Source organism: Columba livia, chromosome 1 (assembly GCF_036013475.1).
Source record: "Columba livia isolate bColLiv1 breed racing homer chromosome 1, bColLiv1.pat.W.v2, whole genome shotgun sequence".
NCBI classification, from domain to species: domain Eukaryota; kingdom Metazoa; phylum Chordata; class Aves; order Columbiformes; family Columbidae; genus Columba; species Columba livia.
The window spans coordinates 77,592,201-77,616,385 of record NC_088602.1 but is presented as its reverse complement, the minus strand read 5'-3'; the positions used below and the strand labels follow the sequence as shown (position 1 = coordinate 77,616,385).

The window sequence follows — 24,185 nt, the reverse complement described above, 5'->3', positions numbered from 1 at the left end:
AATGAAATATAACAAGGGAAAGTGTAGAGTCCTGCATCTGGGCAGGAACAACCCCAGGTTCCAGTATAGGTTGGGAAATTACATATTAGAGAGCAGCGCAGGGGAAAGGGACCTGGGGGTCCTGGTGGACAACAGGATGACCATGAGCCAGCACTGTGCCCTTGTGGCCAGGAAGACCAATGGCATCCTGGGGTGTATTACAAGGGGGGTGGTTAGTAGATTGAGAGAGGTCCTCCTTCCCCTCTACTCTGCCCTGGTGAGACCCCATCTAGAATATTGTGTCCAGTTCTGGGCCCCTCAGTTCAAGAAGGACAGGGAACTGCTGGAGAGGGTCCAGCGTAGGGCAACGAAGATGATTAAGGAAGTGGAGCACCTCCCTTATGAAGAAAGGCTGAGGGAGCTGGGTCTCTTTAGTTTGGAGAAGAGGAGACTGAGGGGTGACCTTATTAATGTTTATAAATATATAAAGGGTGAGTGCCACAAGGATGGAGCCAGGCTCTTCTCAGTGGCAAACAATGATAGGACAAGGGGTAATGGGATCAAGCTGGAACACAAGAGGTTTGTGTTTTTTGAGAAAAAACTTCTTCTCAGTGAGGGTGACAGAGCACTGGAACAGGCTGCCCAGGGAGGTTGTGGAGTCTCCTTCTCTGGAGACATTCAAAACCCGCCTGCACATGTTCCTGTGCGACCTCACCTAGGTGTTCCTGCTCCAGCAGGGGGATTGGACTAGATGATCTTCTGAGGTCCCTTCCAACCCCAAACAAACTGTAATACTGTGATAGTGATGAACAAATTAACCATTCCACAGGTCTGCTTTCCATTCAGAAATATCAACTAGAGTCAAACTTACAGCCTGCCACTCAAAACAATAGATCAAACTTTAAGCCCCACACATACAAGCCTGAAATCCTTGGAGATTAAACCTACTTCACTCCCGCTGAACAGCCACTCCCAAAAGGCTCCAATTGAGTCCCTAAATCACTAGTGAAGGGACTGTCCATTTCCCCTGCCCATGGCTACTGCATCCCAGGTGACTGTGCAACCTTCCCCTACACAATTTAGGCATATCAACAGATTAATCATGGACTCCTAGTGCTAATCCACCTGTCCCTGACTCTACACCTCTGGGTAGAGAAGCTCCAAGCTACACGCGCACATGCGCAGACTGACATTCCACAGAACACTATGGAAAATATGACTTCAACAGCAACAAAATTGCTCAACAACAAGAATGACCCCTGGACCAGAGACACTGTTGAGCAAAAGAACCTACAGGGACACTGCAGTGAGGTGAGAAGCCTCTACTGCAACCCCAAAAGAAAAAGGAGTCAAACGTAACGGCCCCTTACAAGACGTTACTGTCTAAACAGAGATGATGCATGTGTGAGAAGCTGGCTTCAAGGCCTAAGAACTTTGGGATGCTGGGAAGAAGTGTCAGTTCATTAAACTGGATGGCTAGAGAGCAGAGCTGCCCACACAGGGCCGGATAACACCAAAACACAACCAACCACATGTTTATTAGTATTGATTGTAGCATTAATATTAGCCTGGTTTCTTTGTAGATATTTGTTTAAACATTTTACAGTTACATAAATCTTTGCCTGTTATATGGTATAGTAAGTTCACATACAAATCATGAGAATCCATAGACCCAAAATGTACATTTTATGATGATCCAGAAGACCATGGAGATAGCTGCCAAGACTAGTTGCTGAGTAGGCACACATTTCCTGGAAAATTCAAATAAAGGGGTTCCTGTATTAGGAATACCCCTTCCTATTAACATATCTTGGGACCACTTTCGGGAAAACACTTCATTTGAATGTTGATCAATCTAAAATAAAAACTACTGAGTTGGAGATCTAGAAACATACTACCATTTTACATGAGCTACAGAAAAACAACACATCTTACGGATTTCAAGAATTTTGGACATAATTGATATCCTGGATTCCTGATTTACGAACGTATGTTAAGAAATTGATTGTCATTATTGTATTAGCAATTATTAAATTTGTATGCTCTGTTGCAATGTGTGATGAAGTGTTGTGTTGCAGTCACTAAAAGACTTTAGAAAAGGTGAGACTTATTTGATATATAGATGTATACAAATAAGTCCCCAAAGGTGGGGAATTGTTGTTATTAGCACTTAAAAGAACGAATCCTGACAAATGCTAACCTAAGGATATGCAAATCTTTTCAGTTTCAGGTCAGTCTGACCAGGATGAGAGCAACTTGCAAAACACCTAGTCACAAACTACAGACACTACTGACCTTGCAGCTTTAGACATTTTGAAGTCTGCACAATTAGTTGAGACCTGCTTTAACACATATCTCGAGACTGTTGGATAGAGTGTCCTTTAGTTGAACATTGCTCTTTATACACTTAAAGCTTTATGTAATGCAACATGCAAATCTGTAGCCAATTAGCTCTTTAGGACTGCCCTGAGTAGTGATAAGATTTTGTATATAATGCCTGCTACTTTTCTTTCTGGTATGTTGGCTTTCTTCTAGCACACAGACTTGCCCAGCTCTGTAATAAGCAGTATCTTGTCTCTGTGTGCTAACCTTGGCTTATTTGTATGCACACTGGCTAAGGAACCCAGGTTTTGGGACAACAGTGGGGGATTTCAGCTTACCAAATGTCTGCTGGAAATACAGCACAGCAGAGAGGAAACAGAGCAGGAGACTTATGGGGTGCATGGAAGACAACTTCCTGACACAACTGGTCAGTGAGCCAACTAGGGAAGGCACTCCACTGGACCTGTTGCTTGTGAATAGACAAGGACACATGGGTAACATGTCGGTTGAAGGTCACTTTGGGCATAGCAATCATGAAATGATCAAGTTTTCTGTTCTTGGAGAAGTAAGGAGGGCAGTCAGCAGAACTGCTGCTTTGGACTTCCAAATGGCAGACACTGATCTGTTTAGGAGGCTGGTTAGCAGAGTCCCTTGGGAGGCAGTCCTGAAGGACAAAGGAGTCCACGAAGGCTGGTTGCCCCTTAAGAAAGAAATCTTATAGGCACAGGAGCAGGCTGTTCCTGTGTGCCGAAAGATGAGCTGGCAAGGAAGAAGACCAGCCTGGCTGAATACAGAGCTTTGTCTGGAACTCGGTGCTAAAAGGAGAATTTATAATCTTTGGAAGAAGAGGCAGGCTACTCAGGAGGATTACAAGGATGGTGTGAAGTTATGCAGGGAGAAAAGTAGAAAGGCCAAAGCTCAACTAGGGCTGAGCCTGGGTACTGCTGTAAAAGGGAGCCAAAAATGCTCCTAGAAATACATCAGCAACAAAAGGAGGGCTAAGGAGAATGTCCACCCTTTGGTGGATGCTGGGGGGAGGAACATAGTAATGGAGGATGAGGGAAAGGCTGAGGTCCTAAATGCCTTCTTTGCCTCAGTCTTTAAAAGTAAGACCAGGCATGCTCCAGGTACACACCCCCATGAGCCAGAAGACAGGGATGGGGAGCACAGTGAAGCCCCAATAATATAAGGGGAAGTGGTTAGCCACCTGCTACACTGCTTAGACACACATAAGTCTATGGGGCCAGATGGGAAACTGGGTACTGAGGGAGCTGGCAGAGGTGCTCACGAAGACACTTTTCATTATTTCTCATCAGTCCTGGCTAATCAGAAAGGTCCCAGTTGACTGGAAATTGGCGAATGTCACAGGCAAGAGATTAATTCTGATTATTTAGCAGGAGCACTAACATGAAATCCATAGGGTCTCACTCTGAAAGTGTCTTGTAGACTGAACTAGTGAGTTTCCCACTGGAGCATTGGCTAAGAAAGACTCCTTCCTGTGCCAAACCTGAACCACACAGTTTCCCCTTAAGGAGGAAAAATAATACTTCTCACCTTTAATATGAAGTACTCAGGACGCTTTAATATAAACCACAAATGAATCATCTCAATACTCCTGTTGTAGGAAGAGCAATATTATCTTCTTTCATACAGATTCAAACTTTGCAATTAAATGACTTGCCCATATCACTTTCAGAGCTGGGTACAGAATCTGTAAAAGTCTTAATCCAGACTTTTAATTTAGGTGTCTTGATGTGGTCAGTCAATCTCATACTCACCGATCTGCTACACTCTTCCTTGACATCCTGTCCCTAATGCAGCAAGTGAAAAACTCATCCAGTTTTATGGTGAAAGTACCATCTGTGAGCAGAGATAGCAATAGGCTTAGTACTCCTTTTCAGTTTTGGGTACGTCTGCATGCTCCCAATGCAGTGCTAAGCACAAGCAGCAGGCAGCTCATAGGAGATCTCTGTCTTGCCAGGGAGGGTGACATTCCAAGGCAGGCATAACGTTGTCCTGCTGTGGGAAGAGCACAGGGAAGTCAGCTGAGGTTGCTGTCTTGACACAGAGGCAAGCAAGCTGCTGGTGGACTTTGTGCTGCTTTATAAGTGTATGACGAGCAGGGTGTTGTGTCCTGGCTGGGATTAACTGGCTGGAGAGGTTTGTGTGGGGCTGTGTCCTTCACCTTTCCACCATCTCCTCTTAGCAGCACTTTTATTGCTCTGAGTGCTCCCAGTTTTGCGGTAAGAGTGTGTTTGTGAGCCTGTGCACCTCTACAGCTTTCCACCTGCATCAAAGCCAGGTCTGGTGCTTCCAGGCATGCAGGTTAGCACCCCTTTAAGGCAATGTGCCATGCTGTCCCATTTGTAAGGGACAAAAAGCCCATCTCAACTGTGGAGTGTTTTTTTCTGCAAAGCAGTAAAAGCAGTGACTGGTATTTGCATAAGAATACCTATCTCTATCTGGACCTACTGGATATATTTCTACTGCCTTGTGCTCGAGTCTCCTTGCTGCAGATAAGAACAGAATTTGCATGTGAACACAGGTCTCCCTTCTGCTTCTGAGTTTCCCCACTTTGGAGAGCCCGCTACCTTCCTTCAGCCTGGAGCCAGCATAAGCATCAACTCAGAAGCAATGTGGACAGAGTCCAATCTGTGAGTATAGACACAGCTATTTTTCCCTACCTGCAAGAATTCTGGATCTGCAAAACTCCTGGTAAGCATACTGTATTATGAAGAAGACCATTGTCTTTTTTGGCATGAGAAGGACTTGACTGCTTTTACTCTCGATAAGATAATTACAGCTGAAGACATATACTCTACAATGCTTGTCCTAGAAAATGCACAATTGTTGTCTTTAGCCTTAGTGCTTTATAAACCTGTGCAGTATAACAAGCAGAAATGCATTACTGGTCTTCTGTTGTCTTATCCTCTCTGTTGTGTTTCAGATGGGGGCCCATTGTACACAGAGGGGAGATGGAGAGAGCAAGCAATGACAAAAGGAGAACACTCTAGTTCGTACAAGCTTTTGTCATTGCTTGTGACTTCAGCATCTTCAAGGTGATGTGAGTTGCAGCCATTTTACTTCCATGGCACACTTTTATCCTGGGAGAAGAATCATAGAAAACTAGAAAACTACCTTGGAAATTCTTCTATCTCACGTAGAAAATTATTTTTCTACACAGAGGGGGTGGGATAGACCTCTATATATGTTTATCTAAATGGGAGAGAGAACACATTGTTTCAAACCACAGGCTGCACCCATAGGCTTAGTGAATCCCTGCAAGATACTTCAGCAACTTACTTGCTATCAAGGGGCAGCAGGGCTGCACAGAACTTGCCAACAATGGATGATTCGTCCTTCCTCCAGAACAGATTCCTGGGAAGATACTTCAGTGTCACGCTGTTTATCTGGCAGAGGGGAACTCTATGGGCCAGTAGCCGCCTTCCCATCTCCTTGTGCTTAGGTCTGCAAGGCAGGGTGAGAGATGTGAGGGAGAACATTCAACCAATCTGCAGATGCAGGCTGTATGCAGATGTGCACCCGGGTTATTATTTTGAAACCCTCACATAATAAAAGGGAGTGAGAAGACTCATCTACCAAAACGGGGCATTGCATGAGAGTCTTATTGGCTGTCTCTCTATCTTTCATGTCTGTAGTCAGGAGTATTTCTGTATAAATAGCCTTCTTTCCATCGTACTGCTATATTACAACCCTTCCTGCTATTACATACAGATTAAAACATAGATTGCTACAGAGAGTGAAGTGGTAGGTAAGGTCAACATCTATGAAGTCATGAATGGCATGGTTAGGGGTTGGTTGTTCCCCATGTCTTCTAGTACGTGAACTAGGGGTCATCAAAGAAAGTTAACGGGTGGGAGGCTCAAAAAGATTACACACTGCACAGAGTACCATTCATTTTAAGCTAAGTCCTTGCTGTGGGATGTTGTGGATGTTAGAAAGTTTATATGACTATACAAGTCGTGGGAGGGGGAATGGACAAGTTCATGGAAGACAAAAGCATTGGGAGCTAGTAAGGACAAAGATCTCACCTTCAGCTCTGAAAGTCCCCAAAGTGTAAATAGTCAGACACTGGGAAGCTATTTGGGGAAGTATTGCTACATGTTTACACCGCCTCTTTGTATACTCTTCTCTAGGTATTTGCTTTTTGACCATGTTGGAGGTGGGATGCTTGGATAGAGGAATGTCTGTCTGTCCCTATGCTCTTACCCAGGCAACATGAAATGAGAAATGCCAGAGCTTGGGTGAACAGCCAATGATCAGAGCCCAGTTGGTCATGTGGTAAGAAGGTGTGCTGCTCAGCCATTTTACATAGGTAGGTCACCTCCCTTCTGTGAAGTCCATCCAATGGGCCTTCTTATACTCGATCTAGCTGGTACCTTTAAGAGCCTGGAAATCATTGATTTCCTTGTATTCATGAAGAATATGCATGTAGCTTGACTCAACACAACCCCAGAAGGACCCAGGCAACTGCCTGATCAGAAACATGATGGCAGGGAAAGGGTAGAGGTGACAAAAGTGTCAGGAAGAGACTATAATTCTGCTAACGAAAGTTGCTCCTGGGAGCGGGCTGACAGCTGCACTCAGCATCCTCCTAGGCCAGAGAGGCCAACATAAACCAGTACATCCAGTCTCTCCCTTAGACTGGAGTGGTAGATGTTGGATGTTGTGTGTGTCTGACTTGAAGCTGCCAAAAATAGGAAACATCATTAAATTATGGTTATAAAGGTAAATAATGGATAGCAAATGGACAAACAGAGGGGAGGCCATCTCTCTACTGCATATTGTCCATGGGCAGGATCCAGCCCTATCCTAGGACAGAGGAGCACGGTAAGGTTAAGCATGTTAAAGAAAGGCACTCCCGGGACTGACATTTGGCCCAGCCCCACACAACCTTTGGGTGGATATAGGACTCTTGGCTGGCTTCAGAAGTATGTTTTCTTGGATATGGAAGATGATGTCATGCGATGTGTAAGCAATGGCAATGCTGGGAAGTGTGCAGTGTAACAAGGTCCTTACACTGTCAGCCCCATGGCAGCTGTGGGCCTTGTGGACATGTCTCTTGGGGCACTCTAAGCAACATGTGGGGCAACAGCATCCTAAGGAGTGAGATCAGAGTTGATATTTGGGAGAGGAGAAGGGCAGTGCCAAGCAACATATAACCATGTGAGTCACTTGCTGAAGGTATGAGACTGGTTGAACACTTCAGGTCCCTGTGCATTTCCAGGGAACCAGAGGATGCCACATATGCACGGCAGATCACCTGAAATAAGTCAGTGATCAATCAGCATCTGAACTGTGGGGTTAGAAACTATGCTTAGATGCCTCTTTGACACTCTGGACTTGACTGCACTGGAGGGCTTCGCTTTGCCTAGAGTAGGGAAGATTCTTTACTCTTTGCTACAGTGTGAATTAAAAGGAATATCTTCAATTTTATACTCTCAAATCTATAGATTTATCGCTGTAAGCCTTGTGTTTCTTAGGAAGGCACTTAAATGAAACACAGCTGCTGTTCTGCCAGGGTAAGTGTATCTCTGGCTAGGTTACCCTGTTTCATTAAAGCTTGAGGGTACAGCAAAGCCTCAGGATTATCTGCCTGTCTCTCTTCCGCAGACATCCTTTCCCTCCACTGCTCACATGCCACTTGCTGGACACTCCTGTGTCTGACAATTGCCAAAAGAAGTGCTGCCTGCCTTTCTGAACAGATAAAGGGTCCTGATTTGACCCAGGTGTTACTATTTTCTTCTTCCTGCATCTTTGGAAGGGGCAGATTTGGCTTCCAAGCTGTGGAGTCATTGAAGAGATTGAGCTCCACCAAGCAGGAGTATGAACTCCAAATTGCGGTGTCTGTCACCAAGCAGCTATGTCACACTGGAGCCCACCCTAGAGCATAGCTTCCCATTCCCTATTTCTCACCCCTATCTCCTGGTGCCCAGGTCTGAAGCACCAATACAGTTAGCTTCAGGTCACAATGTTTTGGCTTAATTGTAAGGACTACGTGGGAGCCAGCACTGGAACCTCTCTGAGCCTAGGAAAGCTGGCTGGAGATCCTTAGCGGACTTCCTGAAGTGGTCAGCAGCATGTGCTAGCTGCGTCTCTCTATCGCAGCTTCCAGCCCACAGCAGTGGTCAGGAAGTTGTTAGAAGAAGAGAATAAGACTTCTGTGAAACTTCTTTGTGGTGGGGAGATCCCACTGAGGCAAGGGTTGTGGAACAGAAGTCTGAGTCTCGTTCTTTAATCCAGACACGGTTTGGATGAAGGTGGTGCTTTCAAGAGAGATCCATCTGTCTATACATGTGGTCCTGGTCCCCTGCCCCCTGGACTCTTCCCTACAACGGGAGCCTGGGTGCTCTGCTGCATTACTGCAGAGACAACAAGCTACTGAACACACTTCTGACTGCACAGAGATGCACTTGTCTTCTCTTTGCCACTGCTGTCCTATTGGGCATCAAGAGTAATGTCTGAGTCCATCTGTCTGGAACCTCTGGTGGATGGACTCTTGCTGTAGCCATCTCTGTCTGTCAGAGTAGGGCTAATAACTATCTGAGAGTGATTGTGGTTTGAACTGGCACCAGGCAAGAGTATGGTGTAGAAAAGGAACCAGTGTAGCAACACAGCAGTATATAAATTTGGGGTTTCCAGAGTATACCAGCTGCTTTGTGCCCACAGAGAAGAGGTGGACCTAGCCATGGTTACCAAGTAATGGTGGCACATGCCTGATGCTTGAGAGCATTCAAGGTAAATGTGGAAAGACTCAAGAAGAAAGGTTGTGGTTCGTTCTCAGTGACTGCACTCAGGAAGAAAAGCTATTGTTATGCATTTCCTGGAGCAGAATAAACATCCTTACATGGAGAGCTGGGGAAAAAAAAGCCAGAAGCATGCATGGTCACTCACATGGTGATCTTCGCTGTGTCCCTGGTGCTGTTGCTGCAGAAAGTTATCTCAATGCTGGTGACTATGTTTCTTTTCTTCTGCAAGTGGAACTCAACCAGGCTATGATGGACTGAACAAGAGGAAAAGTATGTGGGAGTGAGGGCACATACTATTGTTTGGACCTACCCCTGCCGAAAAAAGGCCTCTAGCACGCGTTCCCTGTTCCCACCAGCACAAAGAAAATTAAACAATTAAGAAACTAGTCTATGTGCTGTGAGAGGCACAGTGGGCAAGTCTTCATAGTTCAGTGTAAACAGGCAGGTATTTTTGCTACCCTTACTTCAGTTCTGAACCCATGTGTTTGTGTTAATCCAGGGCTCTGCACACACTAAGAAATCCATTAGAAAGGGCTTTTTGGGGGGAGATGTGTGCAGGGTTATTGCTCTTCAGCTGTGTGTCTCAGACTGCCTGAGCCCCGGCAGCTGATTCTGATCCTCCTCAGAGGATCTGTCTCATTTGGTCAATGCCCTTCTGACTCAAGTTTTTCTCATGCTACTTACCACAGAATGGGGCTGAGGGGCCGGTCTTTAAATAAACTTTCACTTCCTTGGGCAGCCTTCTCATGTTGAGACCTGCCTGCTCCAGCAGGCCTGCAGGAGGAAATAAAGCCAGTGCAGGAAAAGTCGTGAATGACCCAGAACAGAAATATATTTGGTCCTAATTCACCCCCATTCATCCCACCCAACTAGCCTGTCTCAGAGGACAGACCCATTTTTATACCTGTGCAAATCAGAGCAAGTACAGGTTTGTGGTGTCTGTTTGACAGGTTAACATTCCCCCAGAAAAACTATTCTGACTACTCCAGGTCACCATCATCAGAATACCTCTTGGTGGCTTTGTTTCACTCCTCTGCTAACAAACTGTATCATCAGTTGCACCTGTGCAAAATGAGCAACGCTGAACACTATGAAGTCAGGAAACTTAGTGTAGATGTAAATGACAATGCAAACACAAGGTGCTGGGAAATTGAATTTCTTGGTCAAGTGAGAAGACCACCATAACTTGAGGCCTGCACCACTGAGTTGCTGACAGTGTGGCTTGGTGAGGTGGGTAGCTGATCTGAGAGCACCTATACCAAAAGAGGGCTCTCCTTATGTTCCTCTGGTACCATACTGCAAGTAGCACCAGAGGACACTTCCTCTCTTAATGCCACAACCCAGTTTCGGTAGCCTAAAAGAGGAAACTATTACCTTCTCCCAGTCCACGGAATTCATCTTTGAGGTGGTCATGGCAGGAATTTATGAGAAGGAGGTGACACAGCAACAGTGAGTAGTTTGTAGAAGAATGGGATTTCAGGCTTGGGCTAAAATTTCCAGCTGCTTCTCAAAACCAGACACTTTTTAAGCTAATTGCCCCCTTGTTAGGCAGGTGTTCCTGGAGACTCTCTTTCAACTCATTTTTGGGCCATGTGAAATGATTAAACATCATAAATGTTCATGAATTTTAGTGTTCTACCTCACGCAATATATGAGCTTTTAGAGTTTATCTATAGAAACCTGAAAACAAAACAGCTTCTCACTATCCCCAAAGAGATCCAAAGCATACTGGTACTTCACCTATTCTGGGACAGGAGAACAGGAAGGGGTCAGCACAATCCAGGCAATGACCATTTAAAAAATCTTGATGACTTGCACAGGGGAATGCCACGACTGGACAGGAATGTTTCAAGGCACTGACATAGAGATGTACTGCCCTCATGTGATCACAGATCAGAAACTTATAGCCTGCAAGAAAAAAAATCACCTGTAGAAAAGCAGCCATGAGCCTTTCTGTTGGCTTCAGCTTTTTTGCATTTTTCCAAGGAACTGAGAGTCAAGAAACATTCTTACTGATCCTGCAGCAATCCCCTTCCCATTAATAACATTTTGCAGAGCATCTCTGTGACTACAAATCCAGTCCCCACTGAAGGAGAAGTTATGCAGGAAGTTAGAAGTGTATCTCCCAGACCAACAGAGTTCTTTGGAAGAGCGGGACCACACAGCTGCCACGCCACCAGTATACCACTGATGAGGCCCCAAGCTCTCTGCAAGGGGGTACAATAGATTTGACTCCCACCTGCAATGTGCTCACAGCTATGGGAAGTGAGGTACTGTCAGTGTCCCCTGTAAACTGACCTTCAATGCAGCTGGCTCATCCAGAGCATATTTGAATATTTATCCATGCTATTTACTGTGTAAAGTCCTATTCTCTGGAAGGAAAGGGCAGTAATTTTACAAGCTGTTTCTCTAGGAATAGGCATAGCTTGCAGCATGAAAACAAAATGTAGCTTTTGCTAGTAGTACCTAAGAGCCTTTATAGCAAAAATGTTTTCTTCATTGATGCAAACTCTATTGATGCTAGGGTTTTGGCTCATACAGAAGTGTCACCAAAACCACGTCTCTTGACAGTGATGATGCCAAGACACTTGACCTGTACGCAATTTTAATTTCAGCTTCTTGTTGTACTGCTGAGAGGAGATGTGGGCTGTGAATCTCTGCTGCCGTGTGTGTTTACGAATACATGTATAGACGTCTGCCCTGACTATAGCAGGAGCTGGTTGCCAAACAGCATTTTCACAGGCTGCTAAATGGCCATGAAAGCTCCTTGCTTGGCCACAGAGTATTCTCACCTGCAGAGATGAATCGGGGGCATCCTGGTTGATCTTTGCCTCCATTGACGAAATAATCGATGTGGCCTACAGGAATCCGGATCCCAAAATCTGAAAGGAGGTGAAATGCCACTTCAGTTTTTCACTTAACTCTTCTATAGGCTTTACCCCATGTGGTGCATGACAGGTCCCAATAATTGGCTGAACATTAGTAGTGCGGGACCCAGCTCCAGTACTGGAAACAAGGAGGACAGATCTCTTGTTCTTACAGCTGCGTTGTGTAGCTTTGCTGCATGGAACAGAGCATGCTCCAGGCCCTGACATCAAAATGACTGAGGGCTGTGATTTAACCACCACCTTCGTGACTTAGGTGACATCTTGTAAAGGAGAACAAAACTGACCACAAACTTTATGGGGTATTATGAGGCATGATTGAGAGTTACGTTGGTAGAGATTTTCATGATCTTCAGGCAAGAGGTGTGACTCAAAGGCACCACATTATTATTCAGCACATGTTCTGCTTACATAGACGCTAAGTGCTTTGGAAAAGTTACTCTGCTGCTGCCTGCTGCTGTTGGTTTGACTCTATTACTTTCCAGCACTCGCAGTAGCACATTTCTTATGTCAGGTGGGAAAAAGCAAAGTGAGACTAAACATGTAAATTCCTTCCAGGGGGTAAAAGCCATGCTGAGCTGGTTCTGCATAAACTCACTTTGCTGCAACAGGGTTAAGGAATAAACATTTGCTAGAAGGTTGGCCTTTGTCTAATGTCTACCTGTCTGTTGCTTGAAATACTCTGGGGTAGGGAATTCATCATTAAAGCCTATGTAATCAAGAAACTTCCTCTGAGTGAAGCTAAATTCATTGTAACCTGGCAAAAAATGGACAATGACCTACAGACTCCTTAGTAATAATGACAGCAGGAGGAACAGAAGCATGGGCTAAAGATGATGGAAGCCAGCTTACTATCAGCATCGGTATGAATGGCCTCCACAAAGAGGGCATCCCCAGGGTCCAGGCGCTCCTCAGGGCTGGCTCTGGTGAATTTAGGGCCTGCGGGATCCAGGCCTGTAACAAAAGCAAATGCCACAACAAGTGCTGTTCAGCCCCTCTCTTTCTTGTTTCTGGACCAGTTATTTTATCCAAAACATTAAAAATGTTGCTAGGCAGAAGTGGTAAGTTATTCCCAGGTCACACTGATGATGCTCCAGAATGGTTTCTGTCCCTGCTAACTTCCACTACAGCTACCTTACCTTGTCCTCCACTGTTCCACTCCCCTTCAGCAGTTTTGTACCTCAGGTTTCTAGGCTGCAAAGCCATGATTGATCTCCCAATTAGCTCTGACAGAGTGGGTGCAGAGTGTCTTTTGGATTTTCAGTGAAAGACAATAAAACTCGTAACACCTTTCCTCATTGTACTGTCATCTGTATTAATGCTACAGTCTGAGAAATGTCACTGAAGACCATCAGTTAGGTGATGAATTCACAATCCTAGGCATTAAACAGTCCAAGCATTACAAAGGCTCAATACTATCAAACATTCTTAAAACAAAGAGGATTCTGAGCCCTCTCTCCGCAAATTAAATCGAGTCCTTAAGCAGCCATTAACAATTTTGCCTAAACCTGGCTACTACAGAAGCTTCTGGGGCGTCAAAGGAATACAGAAATTATCCTCAAAAATACTAAGGAGTGGGATAAAGATAATTTTGCTGTTGTTGTTGTAGCTGAGGTTTATCCTGTTCGATTTTCATAGAAAAGTAATCGCACAAGATTTTTTCCCTCCCCAGGCAATAACAATAGTTTAAGAAGCAGCTCTGTTCTGCATGCCACTTAGGCTCAGAGCTGGCCAGTTTGACTGCCTTGGACTCTGTCCCATTAATTATCAACGGACAAGGAAGGAAATATCAACAATACACAAACTGATGTGTCTGCGTTTGTGAGAGGTGAGGGAAGGAGGAAAAGGGCAAGAAAGGAGAAAAAAATCTTTCCTATTCTTTCCATAAAGAAAGGGGTACAACTGATCAGAAGATTTTGCTGCTTTATTTTTTCTACTGTGTTCTTTAATCTTGACATATACAAAAAGCTGAGAGGTTCCCCACCCACTTCTACAGACTGAGGTTCAAGTTTTAGCTGAAGGCTTTAAGACATATTGAAAAGTGTTATTTGGTGTAGCTTAAAGTTCTTCCTGAGGAGGGAACAACATGAGAAACAGTCAATTCTAGCACAGCTCTGAGGCAAGCACATTTCTTTCCTCTGTTCTCTATGCCTACCTCCTCCAAACACAAGCTGCATAAACTTCCTTGAGACGTACATCCTCAGCAGCTAAGAAAACTGTTCACTGAAGCTGTACTATATGCAACTGAATTCCTTCAGGTTTTTTCACCTCCTCTGCAAGTACTGAAACAAATTGCTCTTCAGCAATTTTGGATATGGGCTGTTCAGTCCAGTTCCTGTACCATTTGCTTTCCTGCACAGGGAGATATCCACAAGATACCCACAAAAACAGGCATGGGTTAAAGAAACTCACTTCATAAAAATAAAGTCTATGCTCTGGTATCCAAAACTCACTCTGGTTTTGCTCCACAGCTCTTTTAAGGTATGTGAAAACACTTCAGCCTTATCTGGGCCCTCCCAACATAGGTTCAGGCTCTTACCTCTGGTCCTTGCCTCAGCTGTAGGGATGCCATGCCCAGCCCTGTGTCTTGTTGGTCCTGCTTTTATCTTGCTGACTTGATTTTCTGACTCAGTCTTGGACTTCCCTCAGCACTACAGACTTGCCTGGTGATCATTGCACTGTGGATGACACTGGTTCCTGTCACTGAACCTGCTCTGCTCTTCTTGCCCAGATACAGTAGGACTGTGTCCCTTGTCAGTGAGGCCACTGCCCCTCCCTGCCTTGCTGTCCTCTTGGTTCTCAGCTCACCATTTCCTGCAGAGCACCTCACTCTTGCTGCTCTCCCTCAACAACATTCATTGTGGGCTTTAATTCTAAGAACTACAGACTCACACGGTATAAAGGGGAAGCAAAGCATGTGGGTGCTGTGGGTTTTCTTTAGTCAATAGGCCTCATATGTTTTAAGCTGGCATCAATTTGATGAGTGGTGCAGAGGCAGAAGGACACCTTTGAAAATACATGCATTGTTTAGAGGTGGTGTGGAGGGGACTGATGTCTGGAAAGCCATTGTCAGGCTCTTCTGAAGCTAGGAAGAAGCCCATAAGCTTGGATCTAGAGAGCCCTTATTCAATTAAAAGACCACCATGGATGACTCCCCTTCCTAGCCCTTTCATCCTCTCCTTTGAAGAGCAGGTGATGATCCAAGACTCAGTTTTATGATACCTGTTATCCGTCCCAGCTGGCCACCATGGAAGTGCCCCACCAGGCCCCCAACGTGTGCACCGAGGCTTACTCCAATGATGTGGATCGATGTCCCTGAGACTCCCAAGGCCTGCAGATTGATTATAATACAAATTAATGTTTCTGTGGCAGAAAGGTGAAATACCCTGTCCCAGCCCAGGCAGCAGTTCTGTAACACTTCTAATACGGGATTGCTTTTGAGGTGTGTGGTAAAGAACCAAATACATGTGGGAATTATGAGTATTGCCCTTTCTGTTTTTCAGAGTCATTCTTCAGGTCCACAGATGCAAACCCAACCCTAACCAGGCTGTTTGGTCAGATGCTCCTGTTCATAACTACACAGTCTGTAGCTGTATACGGTCAGTGTCACGAGGATGGAGCCAGGCTCTTCTCGGTTACAACCAATGATAGGACAAGGGGCAATGGGTTCAAACTGGAATACAGGAGGTTCCACTGAAATATGAGAAGAAGCTTCTTCACAGTGAGGGTGACAGAGCACTGGAACAGGCTGCCCAGGGAGGTTGTGGAGTCTCCTTCTCTGGAGACATTCAAAACCTGCCTGGACATGTTCCTGTGCGACCTCACCTAGGCGTTCCTGCTCCAGCAGGGGGACTGGACTAGATGATCTTTCGAGGTCCCTTCCAATCCCTAACATTCTGTGATTCTGTGATTCTCTTTCCACAGCTTGCTTCAGACTGAATTTCCTTCTCTCAGCTCAGTGACCTGTGATTACCATGTCAATATTTTTCTCAGTAAAGCAGAGGATTTTTTTTCACTTTATACCATCTTTGTACCAATATCCGGATCAATATTTTAAGCTTATGTCTTCAGAGATTAAGGATTTATCCATGGACTGAAATGCCAGGTAAAGCACAGCCACTTAGACCTGACATCTGCAGAGCAAACATTATACATAGAGTTTACACATGGCTGGGCAACACAAAGATGTAACACCCTCATTGTGTAAGTGTTGCTCAGCTGTGCTGTGCTGTGCATGAATGAACTGTGACACATCTGGGGATTTCCAGCTACTGGAAAGTATATCTGCAGCCCATAGCAAATATAAAAGAGCCTCAAATCTCACCCCCTCCAGCTCCCTGGACAAAATTTCTGGGCAGAAGAAAAAGACTGTCCAGTGAAGCATAGACCTGAGAAAACCCAAGGCATCCTGCAGGTTTATCCTAGGCTAGAGAGGCAGCTGACAACAGGAAGGCTTTTCCAGAAAATGTCAAAACTCAAGAGAAAGAAGAAAAACAGTGTCATGCTCAAGTCTGGACTAAGAGAAAGGGAAAAGAAATCTCTTTAGTGCTACACCGCGCTCACTCTGGAATAAAGAGCCTGCTTGTCCAGCTCCTGGAGACAGCAGGTTGGGAGCAATTCTCTGGATTGTTTGCATGAATGAAGTTCACTGGCCATCATGTCCCTCACTGTAAGTGCACAGTAGCTTACCAGTAGCTTGCTGATGAACTGTGAGATGGAGAGGGCCAGCTCTGGGACGTTTTCCACTGCAGAGGCATAGGCTCCTGTAGACCCATAAACCCAGTCTACGGCAATCACATTCACCTGGCTCGTGTGCAGTATGGCATGGACAAGCTCTTCAATCCAGGAAGGTTTGGTACCCAAAGCCCTGTAGATTCATCAGAAACAAGTATGTTTGCTGTCTTCCAAAGTAGGGCATGTGCCAATATGTTGTTCACTGGTTCTGGAACTTCACACGTCTCTGAGGAGGCTGCCAGACAGTTGCTAAAAGTTTATTTCTGGTGTCAGACACACACACCTGCCGTTTCTTTGCAGTGGTGTAATAACACTTTCCAGAATGGGCTGATTCAGAAGGGAAACAGATGTTTTAATGAACGAGATAACATTTGCAGGGCTCAGGCTGAAATCTCATTCTTGGTGTGGTGCTTCAGTTAGGCACCACTGAGCTCATCTGGAGTGAGCTGACCAGGAACACCTGGATCCCACTCTGCTAACAAATGGAGGGAAGTCCTTGATCAAATCACCTAGTCTTCCACTTCTACATTTCCTCATCTGTCAAAAATTTTAAAATAAATTCTATACCCAAGAATTCAAGGAGAACTGAGGAGGCTGTGTCCTACCCACTTTCCCTAATACCTCCTGTTGGGAGGTGTGCTATGCCACACGAGGGCAACAGTTGGTTTTCTGAAAAGACCCTGCAACATCTTCCGTGATTTCATCCTGGTATTTTATGCACTTTCCACTCAGGTTTATGCACATCAAAATTCATAAAGTTATATGGTCACACCTGGTTGAAAAATGACACAGTAAAATAAGCTTGCAGAATGGTGACAACTTAAAAAATCCCAGCTCAAATACCTACAATTTCAAGAACAGAAGTATAATCTATCAGGCAGGGCTTCTAAATGGCTGACTAATCCAAGCTGTTCATAGATCAGACATGAGCTCCAATGAGATAAGTTAAAGGAACAAGAATCTTGAAGAAAAAGCTTCTTAAATAAAAAGTTTGAAACAAGGAAAGAAAGGGAAAGGGGTAAAGGAGGAAAGAGCAAGAGGATGAGGAAGGAAGGAAGGAAGGAAGGAAGGAAGGAAGGAAGGAAGGAAGGAAGGAAGGAAGGAAGGAAGGAAGGAAGGAAGGAAGGAAGGAAGGAAGGAAGGAAGGAAGGAAGGAAGGAAGGAAGGAAGGAAGGAAGGAAGGAAGGAAGGAAAATAAAATTTCTTAACCTTTTTTTTTATTTTTAGGTTCGAAAGAAACCATGAAACACATACAAAAGAGGCAGCTGGTCAAAAAATAAAAGACTTCAAGTTGTGTTGTAATGAGGGTGGTCAGCAGCATTTTCCACGCCTCTGGCCCTGGTCCACAGCCTCCCAGAGAACTTGCAGGTCCTGTTTGGGGATGTGGACTCCAGACTATTCTTAGCAGGTGTTTTGCACGCAGCCACTCTGCTGGGAAGACTAAGAAGGTCACACGAGCAACGGTTTTCCTTGCCAGCCCCACCCAGTGCTTGGGAATGCCCCAGGAGTGTTTAATTAACCAGTAAAAACTTAGTCACAGCACTCTTCTTTCTCTCACCTGAAGCCATGGATTATGATCTTGGTTTCTAGGCTGGTATTGAAGGTGGAGTTCTGGATGTCATCATCAATTAAAATCAGCTCCCCGCAGTTGGGGCTTGCAGAGGTGAACAGGATAAACTGGACCTTAAGTTTACTGCCCCGTAGGAAATTTGCTGTCTGGAAGTCTGTGCAGTGATGCCCTGAGAGTCTGTCCCTGTTCCCTGCAAAGAGAGGGAGTGAATGGCATATTTAGACTGCGCCTGAGCAATGGGGAAAGAAAAAGAAAAAAAAAAAGCTCGTTATCATTAATCAGGAAAATGAAGGTATCAATCTTGCTTCTACTGATAAAGATTAAAAGGATAGAACATAAAATAAAATCAGCCTATTTTGGAAGCTTTGTCTGATAAAGTTGTTTCTGCCCTTGGATGGAATTCCAGCACTGTCTGAGGAAGATAACCATGGATGTCATGGTAGCTTTGACTTCTGAGACTTGTTTTACTGAGACATGAATGACATTCCGTTGGGTTTTTTCCAAATCAGTCACACATGCCAGCAAGTACATTTATGAGCTGGCTATTAGATCTTAAAAATAATGGCTGCCAACAGATAGTCACCACTGAATGGGGATATTTCGATTCAGATTCTGATAGGCTTAGTAGAAGGTACAAGTATAGTTGACAATAGTACCAAAACTCCAGAAATAAATATAAGAATGCCGATGACAAAATGTGTCTGTGATAATTTCCTAATTGATTAATTTACTGGATGTAAATGCTTTATGGGAAGGAAAAGGCAGCTACCGGAAGGCATTTTGATCTAGAGAGGAAAAAAAAATCTCAAACCTGTAGCTGGTAAAAAGAACTGAGCAACCTTTGTCTAGAAAGCAAGCACAGAAGTCTAGCACTATGTATGGCTAATAGTATGCATAAGTAGGTTACCCACAGAAGAGCTGGATTCTCCATCTCTTGTCATTTCAGAGGACTGGCTGCTATTTTGGAAGGCTTGCTGAAGGTAAGATGTTGGATTTACTGAAGGCCTAATGGAGTGAAATTTATTAACCTGCGATGAACAGGAAGTCAAATAATTGATTAAGTGATCTCTTCTGACCCAAGAAGTGTTACTTTATGAACTCGCATAGTTGCTTTCTGCTGCTATGACAATGCATGTACCTTCCCTTTTCTGGATTAGAGGAAGCAAAACAGCATTGAATCTGCACATACAAAAAAATTAAAATTTGAAAATAATAATAAAATATCAAACCACCAGCTTCCTAACTGCTGGCTGTTCCCATAGAAGATACTTTACACTGGCTAGGCAGAACATGGCTTAATGGTCAGCACAAAGGAGTGAGATTCAACATGCAGATTGCCCCTTGTTGGATGTGATTATCCCTTACTGTTGTTTGTTTTGGTCTTCCTCTGTGCTGAAGGCAAGGGAGAAAGTTATGTTCTCTGAGATCAATTCAGAAGACAGTGCAACTCATAAGCCAGCCTAGCCAGCAAGGGCAGGTTGAATGCAAGCACCGTGCATGTCAGAAATACCGTAAGACAAGGTGGATTGTGAGTAAAGGCAGGATGTACACTGCTGTGAAGCTGCAGGTGAAGCAGCGCTGTAGCGATGGTCACAAAAGCAGCTTAATTGACAGTTCAGTTAAAGAAAGAAATGGAAGTGTGGTGTCTGTTTACTTCTTCTCGGCTACTGCTGAGATGCCAGTGCCAGAGGTCAAGTGGTCCCTTTTCCGCTTCCTTACACTTCAGAGCAAATCCGGACCATTCTTTTAAATCAGGTTAGTGGAATTAAATCACTGAGACTGATTGAATCAAAGCACAGGAAAAGAAAGGGCCATTCTTGCACTAGCCTTTCTCCAGGCACCTAACTAGAATATAGCAAGGACCTTTTGACGCACAGGTTGTTTAGGGAGAACGGAATTCAGATCCTTCTATGTAAAATCTTCAGTCCCCTTGCCAGATGCTCATGTTTTTCTTACCTGCTTGTGCTGAGCTGAGCAGCAAGAGAACAGCAAGACAAATGAGCAGCTTTCTTTTCAGATCCTCAACCATCTTCCTGTTAGTCCACTACAAGCACAAGGATTGTACAGAGAAAAACAGCCGTGGTGGGTTGCTCGATCGGCTTGACTCTGTTAATGATCAACCAGCCAATGCTCTTTTGGGGGAAAAAAAAAAAAAAAATAGGGGCAATTACCTCTGCTATTATTTGACCATTAGCCAAAGTCTGTGTCAGCAGAGGGCTTCACTGACTTCAGGGTTAAAAAAGACGCCAACACGCCTTTCCTCCCTACCTCCTTCCCTTTCCTTGAGGTAAGCTTCTTACTCCAGAAATCAGCTAGTCTAACCAGTCACAGCAGCGCTTTATCCTTGCCAACTAGACCTGTTTCCCAAATTCTGACTAGGTACACTGGTGTGTCACAAGGCTTCACAGTAAGTCCACGCCAGGAGGATTCATACTGGCCTTGCATCTGTGTGTTTTCCTATTGCATTGCTGTCTCTTTCCCGTATTTCTGCTTTTGGTCATATTCCTGTAACTGCCAAAAGAAGGCAAAGCAATGGATTACTTCTGAAAACTGAGGAGAAAGTTCTATGAAGATTTTGAAATGACATGTAGTATAAGGCAGGCATTGGTATTACAGCCTTAGAGTAAAACAAACTTGCAGCTAAGAAGTGCAGATCTGATTTAGTTTTGCATAGCTAAGTGTATTTGTAGAGTTGTTAAACAACATCCTGGTATGCAAAAAAAAAAAGAGAACACCTTCATGAAATTGAATATTCTGTTTCCTGAGCAGTTTTTTTCTCCAATCTCAGATTTAGTAATTCCAGAAAATTAGTGCTTACATTAGCACACAGTGGTGATGATTCATGCTAACAGTGAAAGCCACACAGTTCCTCTGTATTTAAAATGCTTTTACCAGTAAAACTATTTTGGTATAAAGGGTTTTATTTTTTTTTGTTTGTTTGTGAACATAATTACTCAATAACTACAGTTATGTTAGTTCAGAAACTTCATGTTGGTGCCCATTATTTTATTCCCCAGTGGGAGTGATTATAATGACAGCGCGAACACTGTTGCAAAGGCTTTCAAACCACATTAGATTTCTTTTAACAGTTCCTTACAGCATCTGATCACAAAGCACAGTGTGATTCCCTTGAGAATGAGTCAGGAATAATGAAAGCAAACAAACTTGATTTTATGCACAAATTCTTTACATAATAAAATTGAAAAGATAGTGCTGTCTGCACATTCAAGCAAATGCTGAAAGTAGTGCCCATCTCAGCTGAAAATGTCATCTCCCCACCCACAACACAACAGTTGGCAGAGGCATATAAGAGCTGCAAATGGCCCATAGTCAAGTGGAAATCTGATCACAGAAAAATTCACTAAAACTGGAAAACTGTTCATAGATACCGAAAACAACGCAGTTGGGGTAGCAGTGTGGGACCTTGGGAGAGACCAAGTGTGAGACAAGCAAACGACAGCTATTTAAAACCACTCCCTGTGGTCTTTGCATTCAAGGGAGGGTATTAAATACATGCAAAGTTTAGCTTACTGTACATTAAGACCTAGATCAAACCAATTGCTTGAATACTTGTTATCACAGCTTCTGTATTTTCTGTTCTTTGCCTGTGGAGTAGAAAATATGGCTCCTGTGTATTGTTCCCAGGATTGACAGAGGAACTGGGTTTAGTTCTCACCCCAAGAGAAAGCAATTCAAACTAACTCCTGACTTTCAGAGGAGTGTCCTAACTATGAGATAGCAGGAAGAAAACATTAAGGATTGACTTGGCAAATGAGAAAGGGAAAACACAGGCAAGTACTCAGTCAGAAAAGGAGGAAGACCAATCATTTTCTCGAATACTTCATGAGTACTTGACGGACCTTCTACCTTATATGGCTGTATAACTACACATAAGAAGGGAGAATGCATCCTTTCCACATATCCGTGTATTCTCCCAAAAATAGAGGAGCCTACATGAGGGCATCAGCCATGAGGCTCATGTTTCTCTCTCACTTTCTCTGTCTCATGAAGCCTTTACAACATCCTTTACAACATGGGTTGTGGGTGATCTCTTGTGGTTCTTTCCACCCTAAAATAATCCATTTCTAAGTGAAAGTCTCAGCCACTGCTTCAGATTTCTCTGTGCTAACCCTGAAGATCATAGAATCATGGAATCAAGCATAGAATGATTTGGGTTGGAAGGGATCTTAAAGATCATCTAGTTCCAGCCACCCTGCCATGGGCTGGGACACCTTGCACTAGACCAAAGCCCCATCCAGCCTGGCCTTGAACAGTTTCAGGGATGGGGCTTATAACCTACAGGAACCTACAGGAAAGTTGTAGTGTGCAATGCGGGAGGTGACGCCCTCCCAGCAACAAAGTTCAATTCAAAATCTTTGACATCTTGGGAGGACATTTTATTGACAAGAGGGCAAGTCAGCAGCAGCAAACAACTGGTCTTGCCATCAGGATATGGCAGGAAGATAGCCATGTTGCATTTCTGGTGTAAACGCTATGACTTGGAGCCTTTACAAGTGTCTTGGTTTCAGCAGGGATGGAGTTGATTTTATTCCTAGTGGCTAATGTAGTGCTGGGTTTTGGATTTGGTATGACAGAAGTGTTGATAACATACTGATGTTTTAGTTGTTGCTGAGCAGTCAGGAACTCTTCAGCTTCTCATACTGGCCTGCCAGCAAGAAGGTGGGGAGTACACAAAAGGTTGGGAGGAGACACAGCTGGGACAGCTGACGCTAGCTGACCAAAGTGACATTTGATACCATACGACGTCATGCTCAGTATATATTTTGGGGGAAGAAGAAGGAAAGAGAGGACATTCAGAGCGCTGGCATTTATCTTCCCAAGTAACCATTACAGGTGCTGGAGCCAGGCTTTCCTGGAGATGGCTGAACACCTGCCTGCCCATGGGAAGCAGTGAATGAAGCCTTCATTTTGCTTTGCTAGCATGTGCAGATTTTGCGTTACTTATTAAACTGTCTTTGTCTCAACCTATGAGTTTTCTCACTTCTACTCTTCTATTCTCTCCTCTACCCCACCAGGGTGGAGTGAGTGGCTTTGTGGGGCTTAGTTGCTGGCTGGGGTAAAACCATGACAGCAGGGTAGGGAGCTCCCTTTGACACTTGGCAGAGATCGAGAATGGAAGGGAAAAGAGAACAGAGGGACAGAAAGGCTAGTTTTGAGTTTCTGCCACTGAGCAAAAGGAACTGATGAGATGGGCCTGACTCCACTTGGAAGCCACTTACATGCTATGTCATTCCAACACAGCTATGGAGAATGGATCAGTATTATTCTGATTTTGTAAGAACTGAATGAGACAGCACTGATTAGCCCAAAGTACAGTGTAATTCTAGCTCATGCTGCAGCCTGCAGTGATGAGGTAAGGGAGCTTACAGAGACTCCTAGAAGGAGGAGGAAAAAAAATTCAGCACTGAAACATCTTCAGTGTTGACTTTGGAAAGTCCTCTGGTTAAAGAACTCCATGGTTGCCAATATATTCTTTTTCTGAACTGCTACAGGCACCATTGTATGAAGAATGGAGCTGAGGTCTCTCCGCATGGTGGTGAATAGCCTGACATATTTGTTGGCAGTGAGTGTGTGGACTGAGCACACTGAGAGCCAACCAAGGATGAACCTGTGATGACAGCCTCCCCATACAGCACTAATGCTATGCTGGTGTTCCTCAAGACAGGCAGTCAAGCTCCTGGGAACTGGACATGCTTTGAAGCTGTATGGTCTGCAGCTGCACCTGCTGGCAGCTGGACTCTTTTCAGCCAGGATAATGCACTGTGAGTGGGATGCAGGCAAAAGAGGCTGAAGTATCCACTTCCAGCAGCTCACTGCCATGGGAGGAAGGCAGGCTTATGGCTGCCACTGGAATATTTGGCAGAATAGCAGTACTCCAGTAGGTGCTGGGTATTTATGTTTCCC

The 24,185-nt window shown here is 44.4% G+C and overlaps 1 protein-coding gene across 2 annotated transcripts; it reads right to left on the bottom strand.

The window, feature by feature from the left end:
* Positions 1-1,340: 1,340 nt before the first annotated feature.
* PLA1A (phospholipase A1 member A) lies at positions 1,341-20,532 on the bottom strand. 2 transcript variants are annotated; one of them, XM_065063541.1, is made up of 11 exons: positions 20,217-20,532; positions 18,249-18,450; positions 16,646-16,823; positions 15,179-15,287; positions 12,809-12,910; positions 11,864-11,953; positions 10,812-10,979; positions 9,756-9,845; positions 9,217-9,325; positions 5,605-5,769; positions 1,342-4,320 (listed from the first exon to the last, which is right to left on the bottom strand). In XM_065063541.1, exons 1-11 carry the CDS (start codon positions 20,287-20,289, stop codon positions 4,236-4,238), a joined length of 1,371 nt encoding a protein of 456 aa, XP_064919613.1. In that variant the 5' UTR covers positions 20,290-20,532; the 3' UTR covers positions 1,342-4,235. The 2 variants fall into 2 exon arrangements, with proteins under 2 accessions (XP_064919622.1, XP_064919613.1); XM_065063550.1 differs by lacking the exon at positions 12,809-12,910 and having other exon boundaries at positions 1,341-4,320.
* Positions 20,533-24,185: the final 3,653 nt, after the last annotated feature.

Excerpts from the sequence above, each read along its gene's own strand:
- PLA1A (XM_065063541.1), bottom strand. The coding sequence starts at position 20,289 with ATGGTTGAGGATCTGAAAAGAAAGCTGCTCATTTGTCTTGCTGTTCTC. Across the intron at positions 9,326-9,755 it reads CCCCTCAGCCCCATTCTGTG|TCCATCATAGCCTGGTTGAG; the intron begins GTAAGTAGCATG and ends CCTCTTGTTCAG. Across the intron at positions 5,770-9,216 it reads GACACAGCGAAGATCACCAT|ACCTAAGCACAAGGAGATGG; the intron begins GTGAGTGACCAT and ends CCTGCCTTGCAG.